This window comes from Apaloderma vittatum, unplaced genomic scaffold, assembly GCF_000703405.1.
Source record: "Apaloderma vittatum isolate BGI_N311 unplaced genomic scaffold, ASM70340v1 scaffold24637, whole genome shotgun sequence".
NCBI lineage: Eukaryota > Metazoa > Chordata > Aves > Trogoniformes > Trogonidae > Apaloderma > Apaloderma vittatum.
In genome coordinates, this window is record NW_009727073.1 from 9,167 (window position 1) to 22,378 (window position 13,212).

Here is a 13,212-nt window from a genome sequence, read left to right on the forward strand (position 1 = left end):
GGAATGAAAAATGTAACACTTAAGCATGGAAGACTTAGGGTGATGCCATGATCTAAACAAGGAATAAATCACATTTTAAGAACACGCAAACAACAGATTTCAAAGACAACCAATACACTTAATGCAGATGAAAAAAAACAACATTATGCACTAACCGATGCCACAAGTTAAAAATCACAAAGTACTTCTTGATCTGACCAATCTGATTTGTACTGAACAGTCATTTTGGTAAAGATTTCACAGTTAAGATTCCAGAATGACAGTCAGTACAAAAATATTTTGGCACACATATGTAGGATCTACTGTTTAACATTCATATAGGTAGAAATGTCAATGAGAAAGCAAAGTTTAAAAAGCAGTCAAATTCACAAATACTGCCTCACCTGTACGATCTGCTGTAATAGTCACGATCATCATATCCTCTATCATACCCTCTGTCATAGTAATCTCGTCGTCGTGAGCTGCCACTATGAGTAGTGAAAGGGAATTAATAATAAAACATTCATATTGCTTGCAGTGCTTTTCAGTAGGCACACAGTCAGTTAAGTATACACCATTTTAACTGGTTTATATTATTACCTCATGTTCTCAGCCAAAATAATTGTGAGCACTCCTACTTTCCCATCAGCGCAGATGGGAACAGAACTACTTAAATAATTGCTTTTTAAAAACACTTGAACTTTAAGACAGCTACTTTACTCTTTGGTCTGAAACCTCTTAACCTTTTAATATCACAGGCATACAAGGAATTCCATTCTGTGACGACCCTTCATTCACTTTTAACTCTCAGAAAGCTCCTTTTGGAAGAGCTTTCTGATGAAAAAAAAAAAATCCTGCAGCCTCAACACATCATCAACTACATAACCACCAGTACCGTAATTCTTGGGAAAACAACTGGGAAATTACTTGGGAAAGCAATTTACATTCTTGGCAACGTTACGTTGAAAAATATACTCTGCCATGCCACACAGCTGCTCAATTAGTATTTGTTAATTCACTGAAAAACTTGAGCTTCCAAAGACACTGATATTTGAAAGTACACAGGACAATAACATAAAATAATCTGTAACTGTCAAAAATATCATACCATAGACTGACTTAAACGTTTAGATAGCTCAAGTTTGGGCTGTATAACTGAAGAACACAGGTTTCTGCTCACTATTATCCAGGCTGACCCCAGATCAGGCGCAGAGAAGCGCTACATAAATTAACACCTCCTATCTAAAGAGCTGGAAGATATGCATTACTACTGATGGCTGTCCACATGTAGGGTTGGGGGGGGAGAGGGGTGTTTTCTTCAATTTCTGAAAAGCATTCTTAACTAGTTGAGGATTTTCTGTAGTTTTCAGATGCTTTTCCAGACAACCACATCGATGTTAACATAGCTCTTGTTAAGACTTTTTTTTTTAAAAAAATACTTAAACAATGATTAGGCCTCAACAGTGATATTTGCATTTTAGTTTCTAGTACTGAAACATCTCCATAATGGACAACACACCAGTCTTAAGCAAGGGAACAGCTTCCTGAACAGTGCATTAATGAAGAAGCCTGATGAACTTGAAAAAACACACAGGGATTACAGAACAGTTTTTAAAAAAAAACACAAGACACAATCCTATCCTGCAGTGGTTTGGGAAAAAAAGCAAACTACAGGTAACTTACTAAGTAGGTCTTCCCATATAGATTCCAGGGGTAGGTGTGTGAGGTCTTTTTGTTATGGAGAAGTCTACCCGGATCCTTCTTCCGTCCAACTCCATTCCATTGGCACGTTCCTTGGCCTAAACAGAGCCATAAAATACAATTGGCTGTAGGTATCAATTTTAGTACTAACCCAAATTTCTAGCCCCTGTTTCAAGTACTAACAGAAGCCCTAAAATGGCTCAGCTAGGATACAGCACGTCTAAGTTTCACTTAGGCCTTAAACTAACACCCAACATAACCTCTAAGACATTTCTAGGCCAGCTGGATATAAGCTTTAGCAACCACCTTAAAATGTGACATTTATTACATAAAAAGCCTGAAAGGAACATAATTTAAAAACTGTTTCGGCATTTCTTTTTCCAATATGATTAAGAGCAACCTTTGAACATGCTTATGTAGGGTGGTGTAATTACGTGCACCATGAAACAAAGCCATTTAGAAATGCAAAGAGCACTGCCGATTTTTTTATCTCCAATACATGCTCAAAACCTACCATAACCTTGACTATAGTAATATCTGAGTCCTAAGTACACCCAAAGAAAAAACTGAAAACCATTATTTTTTTTTTTGCCAAGTAGCAGGACCAACATCCAAAGTTCCAACCTACAATGGAAGTCTTCATGTCAAATTCGGAAAAGACAACACCAGAGATGATACGTAGTGGAATTTAAGCCAAATATAAGCCTAGCCACAGTGCACGAGCATACTGCCCTCTCCAAGGGCTGGCCTGAGCGTAGAATTCTATTACCTGTGGAGTACAGAATTCCCTGTTCATTCTGTAGCACTTGTAAGCACAAATCCCATAATTTCCTATATACAGTATTGGCACTGCTTCAATTTACTGAATCCCTCAGTGTTTCCCATGGACACGTGCAGGCACCATGAAGCCATGTAAAGCCCACCCTTTCATTTTAAGGAAAGATTCCTCCTAACTCCTTTCAGACTGAAGCACTAGAAGTCAGCAGAAGACATGTTAGCACTCTCTACAGAAAGGTCCGAAATGGATGTCTGATCAGCTCTGAACGTGTCTGTTACTAAATACAAGATCACAGGTGGAATTAGGAAGAACTTTCACTTAATTATTAGAACAGAGAGCCTGGGTTTCCATTTTCTTTTCTGTGCTGGCACAGTCTGCACTATGGGCAGCCTGAAGTTTGCTTTTGTGAATTATAAAATAGCTCAGCCTGCACAGGGACCAGATTCACACCTCTCCATTCTCTCCTCTGGTACACAGTAGATATCAAAGGTTGGACTCAATCTTGAAAGTCTGTTCCAACCGAAACTGTTCTATGATTCTTCTGAACTAAGACTCTGACATTGAGATGCCAAGTATTTTTGAGGCCCTGAGTTTCCCCAGGCTGTATCATGTTAGAGGATAAACATCCCAGCAACTGAGAACACAGCAAACATGCCATATTTTCTGCACCCCAACCTACTTCCTTAGCATCCTCAACGTTCTCGAAGTACACAAACGCAAATCCTCTTGAACGCCGAGACTGCTGATCATACACAATGGAAACATCAGCAATTGGACCATACTTGGAGAAAACTTCTCTCAGATCTCTTTCTGTGGTGTACAGACTCAACCCAAACACGCCAAGACAACAATTTGGGTCAGGATTTGCCTATAAAGGAAGAGATAATATGGATAGCTTTTAGAATAAAAATGCTTGTATATGCCATACAAGGTATTTCGAAAGTTATGACTGTCAGAGCTTAAAGACAAAACAAGAAGATACTGCTGAGATTCAGGTCGGGTCAACTTGCTAATAGACATTATTACAATCGAACCTACAGATATACAAGCCTCCTTCCACAAAAATACTTTGCATTTCTCAGGGTACTGTACAAACTACAGTTACATCATTTAACAGGTACTGTATTTAGAAAGTTTCCCCTCCAAAAGCTAGGTGGTAACTGAGGAAAAGATACATATACAACACATAGAGATCACATCTTCATTTGTGTTATTACTCTCCACTCCTACTTCAGCACAAACCACACTGTGCTCAGCCACCTGAGCCTGGAAAGCAGCTAAAAGCAAGCTGATTTGCACACTCACTTAATAAAGACACCATCACAGGATGTATTCAGGACTATGTGCGGGTCATCTACTTCTGTAACAGACATACCCTGTTTCCAATGTGACGTCTGCGGGTAGACATGGGTGAATGGCTGTGACTGTGCCGTCGTCGATAATCCCGACTGTAAGACCTACTTCTGGATCTCCTATGAGAGCGGGAACGAGAGCGTGATCTCGTGTAGTGTCTACGGGAACTCCTCCTTGATCTAGATCTGAATTTAAAAAAAAAAAAAAAAAAAGTGCAGCGTTAGTTTGGTGGGTTTAACCCTTCAAAACCGCACCACATACTCACAAACAAAAAGCTCAAATAACCATTTTCTAGAACCTGTAGTACCACATGATTCAGCTATAATCAGTTTAGTCACTACTCTGAAGGACTGTGTTCTAAATCTCACAATTAGATTACTCTAGATGCTGTCCAAGCATTTCTACTGCAGAACAGGAACCTCAACTTCCGTTTCAGGTAGCTTTTATTTCCCCACTAGCTTTTAACCTTCTCTAACAAGGCTATCTTGGTTTGACATGTATATGCTTAGAATATTCACAGCAATTACAGTAGCATTTAAGTAAAAATTTACTTTTAAAGACTTAACATGGAAAAGGAATAGGAGTAAATATGACTTAACATAAAGCATGCACTACTGCAGAAGCACATGCTTCTGCTTATTTTAGCACTCAAAATAGCACTGCTTTCAGTGATACCAAAAAGCAAACACACTTTTTACACTGTGCTTAATTAGAAGCCCAGAAGTCTGACAAACGTCCCCGAAACAGAGTTTAACATGATGAAACTGAGCAGTAGGAGACTTATTCACTTCCGGTACTTCAACAGTTGTTTAACACTAACTGTTCAAAAACGTTACATGTTCATGCTTCAAGTGTATTTAGGCAAAAAAGGTGGAACCACTCACTAATTTCAGCCCAGGCCTCCTTGGAACAGTTCCAGAAATGATTTCTGACAGCACTAGGTCTGTGGAGATGAGGTTCTGAAACACTTAATTCCCCCTACTAAACTTTTAGCCCTTCCAACACAGACAATCTTAGTTAAAAACCAGGACAGTCACTTAAAGCAGAACTACACCTGAGCTTGGCCTGCTGATGGTAGTCACTGAATAATGTGTTCCGCACAACTACAAAGGAAATTGCCGCACGGCTAAGAAGTGCAATAAATAAGTTTAACACTTAAAGGCTCTTAATCGTCAGTTGTTAACCTTCGGGCCAAGACCGTAAGCTACCCTCATCGCACAACTGTGTTCCACAGTGCCAGCACCACCATTATGCTGGCATGAACAAGGCTCTTAACCTGAACCCTTTTTAACTCCTGAGCATTTAACAGCTTCTTCCACAGTCAGGATTTCTCACTAGCTAAGTTGCACCAGACAGCCAAACTGCACAACATACACTCTTTACATTATAGGCTTCCTTTTAAAAAAAAAAAAAAAAAAAAAGAAGCGCCTTCAACCTTGTCAGAAGTGAGTCAGCAAAGTTCAATTTGAAACATGGATACATATCCAGGAGAAATTACTTCAGTGTGTCCTACTACTATGTATATAGAAAGAATGAATTATTTCTGGCAATAAGTTAAAAAAATAAACAAAAAAAGAGAGAACTTCCCTGAGGCAGGGAAGACAGTAAAGAAAGACAGAAATAATTTTTAAAAGGTCAACATGTGCATACCCCCACGTTTCAGCCAATGATACAGAAAAAAATGAAGACAAACACAGAACTGATGGTTCCAGGTAAAGAGAATGCACCCAGCACATTTAACAAGGGCTGGACACTTGAAAACCAGGCAATCTGTTATGTGAGAGATCAAGGCTTATTTTAAACAGGCACTGCTTATATTGTTGCCTTAAATGTCATTCCACCACTACTCATTCTCCTCTGCTGTAAAGCCACTGCAGCTGAAAATCCTTCTTTTTCATTAAGAATTGCTTGGACTTTAGGGAGTCAGTCGAAGATAATAATCTTGCTACACTGCAGATGAAAATGTCTATAAAAGCAGATTTTTACATCAAGTATATTCACACACCAACTGATAAATACACCAGAACACAGATTTGTTCCCAATTCAAAGTTTAATTTATAAAGCTGGTAACTCACAAATACATTTGCAATAGAAACTACCAAGAAATACAGAAGTTCTCAACATGTAATTTCTCTGGTGAGACAGACAAACTGCTTGCGATCGATCACATTCAGATATGTGATGGCACTGAAGAGAGATGTAATTATGTTGGTTCTAACTATGTGCTTTGACAGAATACTGCCCAAATCTGCTGATGAACACACTCTTAACTCTGCAATGTACTTCCAGTATTTCCAGCCATAGGCATTTTCAAGACAGCTGTTAAATGCTCAGGAAGCTGTGATAGTCATATGCTTCTACTTTCATCCATCAAAAAGTAACAAGTTAGTTGCCAGAGTATTATTTACAGGATGATCTCTTGCAAATAATTTACTAGTCTCTCATAAATTCTAGATCTTGTACTTTCTTGTTCCAGCGCTTTATAAAACTTGAGACTGCATTTTTATACGCTATTATGGTTATTCTGCAAGTAAGAAACACGATGCTCTGAAGAGCATACAGTCCCTAGGGGTTATGGATTAAGGTGCACAAGGACATGCCTGGCTGGGTCCTGACTTGTTATTTTAAAATTAAAAGGTTCCCCAAAGGTGTTTTGCAGTCTCCATCCTTGAAGGTTTTCAAAACCCAACAGGGTAAAGCCCTGAGAACATGGTCTGAGCCCAGAGATGACTCTGCCTATTAACCTCTCACTACTAGCAATTCTAGACATCACTCTGATTTCATACTACACACAGCGACGCTACCAAGTATCTAATTTGACATATTTGCTTTCTCACTACAGGGACTGACTGCCATGTGCATGATATGACACTTGTGACTATGCCTGAAGTACACAGAAAAGACAAGCCCACTCCTCTGCTGTCAAAATTTCCCACCTATTTTCCTCCTCAGCCTTTAAAAACTGATCACTTTGATCTTGCAAGGGGACCTAAATACTGTAGCTGATAGTGTTCTCCATCATGAGTGACGGCTAACAGCACAATGTCTTCCTCCAGCCTGAGCCCTGGGCTTTGGCGAGCCTAACGCATTGCTTATACGTAAGTATATCGTGAATGAGCTGGAAATCCCACTGCTGAAACCCACGTTTGTTAATCCAAATGCTTACGAATAAGTAAAGGAACTATCGATACAAGTATTTCTGTAGTCAACATTTGATTATTTAGACTTCTAAGAAAATAACATCATTCACCCATGTACAGGTTTTGCTGCTTCTCCATTCTTTAAGCATGCACCTCTTACGTGACACCCAGCAAGGCCAATGAAAAGTAGCTAGCAGTGTCATTTACGGTCTTTATAGACTATTGGCATATTTTAAGTGTCAGTTTTGTCTCTTAACAGCTTTAAGAGGAATTCTGTCACTGCTCACAGCTCTTTAGCACATGAGTACAAGGACAGGTATAGAGTACAAAAGGTATTTTCATATTGTACATTTGTGTTGTCACATAAAATACAATAAGCAAGATACGTTCACTGGAACTTTTTTGTGAGAGCTTGGAAAGCTGTCTTAAACTTTAATGCTTTCCAGCCTGTTAATTTTGAAATTATATTAATATATATTTAAAAGGCCAGACAGATGTCTGTTGAAATCCACATTTATCTCTACTGCTCCTTTTTCAGGGAATATGTAATTAACTACTTCAACGCATCACTGCTTCCAGTGAGAAAAGGTAATACATTAATGTGACCTAAAATGGAAAATCTGCTGATGCACGCATTTCTTTTAATGCACAAAATCCCCCTAAGATCAAGAATTCCTAATGCTTCACACTCAGAAACTATCCATTTTTCTGAAACTTAAAAGGCAGGCCACCTCCAAACTCTATCAGCAGAGAGCCTACGTAGCCAACTACCTCTTGGAAATAGCTGCAAGAAGATCTAACTTGATAGCCTGGCTTTTCAGATCCTGAAATCACACAGGCCCCTCTGGATTCCATGTCCGCAGATGACCAGTTATCTCTGGAAAGAGAACCGGGCGAAGCTGGATTTCAGTTCGCCTCCAACATAATCATCCAACTTGTGAAGAGGAAGAGGTAAAAGAAGTAAACTCACCTGGATTCAGACCTGGATCTAGATTTTGACCTGGAACGCCTGGAATCCTCCTTAGATCGAGATCTTGCAGGGGTGTGCCTCCCCGACTTGCCAGACCCATGAGCACTTCCGCTTCTGGAAGCAGAACGGGATTCCTGCACGCAGATATTGAAAGCCTAATTTGTACACAATTTCTTGTTTACCTAGGGTCTGTAAACAAGCTCCAGTGAAATAAATGGTAAAAATTCATAGCTATGTGTCCGGGCAGTTGGCATTAGAACTGCCTAGATTCTTAAGAAGATTTTTTTTTTCCCTGGTAGAGACTTCTTTACCCTGCATATACTTTTGCTATTAAACAGATAATGCATGCATGTTTAGCAAAATATACAGGGACACATAAACAGACTAGTAATTACTTAGCGTAGTGCTTTCAGATTCCAGATTACTTCTTATCTTAACTTCATTTTTATTCCTTTTCTTCATTCTTCCGTTTCAAATTCTGACTTCTTTCATCTTCCCCACTTCACACAAATTGCTCAATATTCTACAAGTGGGACTTCTGGTCTGATAATTAGCATGCATTCACTTTCTTTTTTTTCAAATTTCAGCTTCACTTATTCCTGAGCTTCAAATAATTCTCATTTATAAAACTTGTCAAATGGCGACTTCCGCATTTTCCTTCTTCAACATTAACCTTAATAGAAAAAGAACAGGATGAAGAATATTTAAAAACTCCAGGATAAAATCTAGTGCCAAAACTGAAACTAGAAAAAAAAATATGTTTTGTGGACTTTTACTATATATGCAGTTCAAGAATTGAATCTACCAAATGCCCTACTATTTTATACACAGATTCAGTCAACTCAGTTTAACTTAGTACTAAAGTAACTGAATTTGCTATTTATGCCTATATTTAATAGCAAACACACAGTGGATCAACTGAGTATCGACTAACGAACACTAGCATTAGGAAACTCAAAATACTTTGTACTGTTAGCCACATACTTAGACAAAACCAAGAAGTGGTGACTTAAGCAAGGTCCCTACTGCAGCCAGAGACAACTAATGGACGTGCTTTTTGAATGCTGAAAGCACAATGCAACTGGTCTTCCAATGACTTACAATTATGTTTACTTTCTGGGACTTTGCTTGCAGTTTAGAAGGCTTAGTTTGAACGTTTATGAGTACACTCACACCTACTCTGCCTGCACAAGTGTGATTACATTTGCAAGCTTCATGCTTCCAAGTAAATAACAATTTTCAATCCACCACAAATGCAATTCTGTGCCACACACAAACACACACATTGTTCTGGTATAATACCCCATCTACTCTATTATTCACTTGTAATCTTCCTTGGTAATGACAGAACCTAATAAGTGTTTTTAACTTTTTAAAATCAGTATAATGCTTAACTTCAGTCACATGGCTTAAATAATTGGTTTGAATACATGAGAAGGTATTCTTAATTCAGCAGCAGAGTCCATGTTTCCTAAAACCAAGCAATTCTAAATTGTGTCAATTCTGATTAAGAGTGCTCACTAACATATTGGAGTAGCAGATTTTACTCAAAAAACCCACTAATTTTACCTTTGTAACATCTCTTAAACCTGAACACTCAATGGGCATTCCACACTACGCATTCAAAAACTCATTTGCTAACCTAAAATTTATTTGTGCTTAAACCACTCCCATATAACAAAGTGTAGCTGTTCACAATTGCCTACCATGTGATAATGGGGGGTGGAGTAAGAAACACAACTTGCAGGATAAAGCAGATTTTCAACTAATACAAAAGCAACAGAAATAATGCAAAGATGGTCAAGGCCATATTCTTCTCTGTCAAGGTGTTTAAGGAGGTGTTTTAAAGTATAGTGACCTCATATATTAAACCTGCAAAGAGTAGTGCAAATATTGAAAACTAATTTAAGTTACTAACAACAAGTTTAACCTAAACCCTTTACTATCTTTGAAAGAAAACAATTCACAGAGATTAGTTCTGAGTTAATTTATTAATTTAGCCATCAGAAGTCTTCAGTTCTTTTTTTTCTTTTTTAAAAAAAGTTAGACAAAGCAAGACTGAAAAAGGGTTAAAAAACAGAGCTAAGGCTATTCTTTGAGGAAAAATATTTCTATTTTTAAAATACAGTCCCCTTGACAGATTCAGGCTAGACATGAGGAGCCATGTCCAAATACAGGTGGACTAATACTGAAAAGAGAGAAGAAATGCATGAAGGAAGCAGCAGGGAGGATCTTGCCCATAAACATACCCCACACCCTTCTTAGAATTTTTAGGAGTCAGTAAAAGTTTGAGAAATCAGTATTAGCATAAGCAAATGAGTGAAGTCTTCATCTGTTTGACACACTTTTTTGGACGATCCTTGCTATATTAACTGAGGTGGAAACTGGATACCTAGGATCTGAAAAAAAACTTCAGAAAAAAAACCAACTGTGTACCTAAATTAGAAAACTAAACAGTTGTCTTACTTTTATGCAGCTCCTTTGGACTTTACAACATTTTCCATTTTTTAAACATCCCCATTTTGTTTCCCAATCACCTTTCTTTGAAACCTTTATCTTCAGTCTAGCGCAGTTTACAGGATTGTGTCACTTCTTTATTACTTTCAGCCACAAAGGAGCTTGCTGCACCTCACCTTCTCTGACTATTACTAAGACTAAGACTGGTAATAACCCCTAAAATTTCAAAGTTACTACCGACCCCCACCCTAACCCACAAGAAATCCCCCCTATGCAAAATTTCAAGCACCCAGAGCCTGTAGCACTCCAAACTGAGTTTACCCCCCATTACAGTGACACCCACTGAGGGTTTGCAGAAGCTACTCCCATAGCTCACTTCAATCCACCACCTGGCTGTGTTGTCCTCAATATTTTCTTTTTCTACTTTCTGCTCTTCCGCTTTGTGGGGTTTTTTGTGAAGATTTTTAAAAATGCCACAATAGGCTCTTTTCGTGACATGTGGAAGAAGAAACAACATTCTTTATCCTATCTATACTCAAACGCTGCTGGTAAGCAGATCAAAAGACTGGTGTTCACCACACATAACCATTTTTTTCTAACTTGGAGATTCTGAAGTGTGGATTTTAAAAAACCACCAGATCCCTTGATCTTTACCAACAGCTCTTCCCCTTCATCAGGCATTACTGGAATTCAGGTGGAAGCCCTTTAGTCCAGGCTTGTGGTTTCTAAATTATTCTTTCCATACTTTAAGCCTATTAAAAACAATGTGCAATACTGTAGGGGTGGTATTTTTATCACTCCGAGTACACTCCTAAAGATGCTTTACAGTCATCTATTCTAGAAGCAGACAATGTCACAGCAATAGGATTACTTTGGGGGCAGCAGACAGAAAAGGTTTCCACTGACAGAGGCAGCTGTAACAAACGTGAGGACCATGTGCTCTTTGCACTTCTGAGATCCAGTTTTTCCTCAGGAATACAAACTACATTTAAGTTCCTTAATAACATAAGATAGAGGCAAGTAAAATTATTAGTATTTTTAAAATCCTGAATTCCTATAAACACTATTTTCACTTGTTTTCCTATGAAAAGGTGCAGCCTTACATTGCACATCACCAAATCTGCAGTCACATTTACTCAAAGCGTTAATTGTGCTAATTTCACATTCCTTCAGTCTCTCTATCACTGAATTTAGCAGCTCATCCATCAGAGAAATAAGAGTTTCTGTCTCTCTTTTCTGCCCGCCCCCCAGCACATGATCACCAGATCAGATCACTGCTGGAGCGGTGGGCTGGGAATCCACTTAAATGGAAAGCAGAACAACCCTCTTCCACAACGGTTTCCAAACTTCACCAGAAAAAGACAAGAACGCTTTTGAAAAAAATCAAGCTAACCGACCACAGCACCTCTGCCACCTGCGCTGACCCTGCAGGCTCATTCAGTACCAAGCTGGCAGGAAACGAATCCATGAGCAAAAAGCAAACTGACAGCTTAGGGTACTGAACCAACCCAACAAGAAGCCAGACCAAGCACCCGCTGATGAAGACAAAAAACAGAGTGTCCTGGGCTTTTGGTGGCAGCAAGCGATGAGACTGCTTGTAACCTCCTCAAAGTGCTTCCTTAGACCTTCTTCAACACCTGAGTAATACAATCAGCATTTCTGAAAATATATCTGTTTAGTACCTCGTAAGCAGATCTATAAATGCAGTATTTATACCATTCAAGTTACTGATTAAAAAAAAATAAATCTCAACTGACTACCATATCAAACAGCTTCCAATCAGACACATACCAAGTGATTTCCTAACTCACAGGATGAGGCCATGTTTAACTAGTCTTCCTTCCAACCCTTTCATGCCAAAGTCACATGAACTTCAGTGAGCACAATTTCAAAGAATGAAACCAAAATAAAAGTGACTTGGAAAAACATGGCAATTATCGCAGCACATTGACATTATATTTCCGGTACTTGAAGTATTGGTAATTTATTGTTTCTTCACTTAAACAAGTTTCTAGACTCTCTTAAAAAGAAACCCACTATGGAGTAAAGCTGTGAAGTAAAATTTGACTGGAGATCTTTTTCCTTTTTGGTCTTTTTAAACTCTGACATAAGGCAGTTTAGGTTTGTATCACTGCTGGAACAGCAAGTCTCGCTACTTGCAAAAGCACCTCCTATTTCCTCTTCATCCCCAATGCTGATGTTAGGACTTGTGGCTACACAATCAAGTCTGCAAACCAATGCAGCTGGAAATGGAATCAGAAGGGGAAAAAAAAATTCAGCTGATTTAATTCCCAGATCTGACTGACTACACAAACACAAGGAGGAAAGCAGGAACACATTTTCAGGAGCAGTTCTTGTTGGCAGCATGGACTTGTAACAGTTTAACAGACAGTTAGAAAGTCATATCCTAGATTATTTATCCAAACAACATTTCTACTCAGCAGAGATTTTAGCACTTCCAGCCTGAAAAAGGAGAAATCCACTGACTCAGTAAAATATAAAGCCTTAAGTAGGCAAAAAAAAATCATAACACTGGCAATAGCATTAGAAAAGCCACTCCCTGAACTAGTCAGAAATAGCAGGCTTGTAGTTATATGGTTTGATCTTCTAGTTTTACAAATGCAGACGCTACATATGACTTGCCTATTTACGGTTCACAAAAGTTCATATATAACCCATTTTAAGCCTTGGTGAAGATTGCCTGCACATGATTTATACTTTTTTTAATAGAGGCACAGAAAAGATAGAATAGAAAAGGGGATGGGACAGCAATGGCTGTCCTATCACATGCTGCACAACTACGTTTCAAAAAGACTTTGCTATAAAGATTTCA

The 13,212-nt window shown here is 38.6% G+C and overlaps 1 protein-coding gene across 2 annotated transcripts in view; it reads right to left on the bottom strand.

Moving 5' to 3' along the window:
* Positions 1–8,580, bottom strand: part of TRA2B (transformer 2 beta homolog (Drosophila)) — a 12,252-nt gene extending 3,672 nt beyond the window's left edge. Inside the window, exons 1-5 of one of the 2 annotated variants that reach the window (XM_009873559.1) lie at positions 7,923–8,580; positions 3,834–3,996; positions 3,138–3,326; positions 1,663–1,778; positions 384–467 (exon numbers count right to left, since the gene is read on the bottom strand). In XM_009873559.1, the coding sequence (XP_009871861.1) occupies positions 384–467; positions 1,663–1,778; positions 3,138–3,326; positions 3,834–3,866 (422 nt within the window). In that variant the 5' untranslated portion in view covers positions 3,867–3,996; positions 7,923–8,580. Of the gene's footprint in view, positions 1–383; positions 468–1,662; positions 1,779–3,137; positions 3,327–3,833; positions 3,998–7,922 lie in introns of those variants that run through there. The other variant, XM_009873558.1, reaches the window with a different exon arrangement.
* Between the last annotated feature and the right edge of the window lie 4,632 nt (positions 8,581–13,212).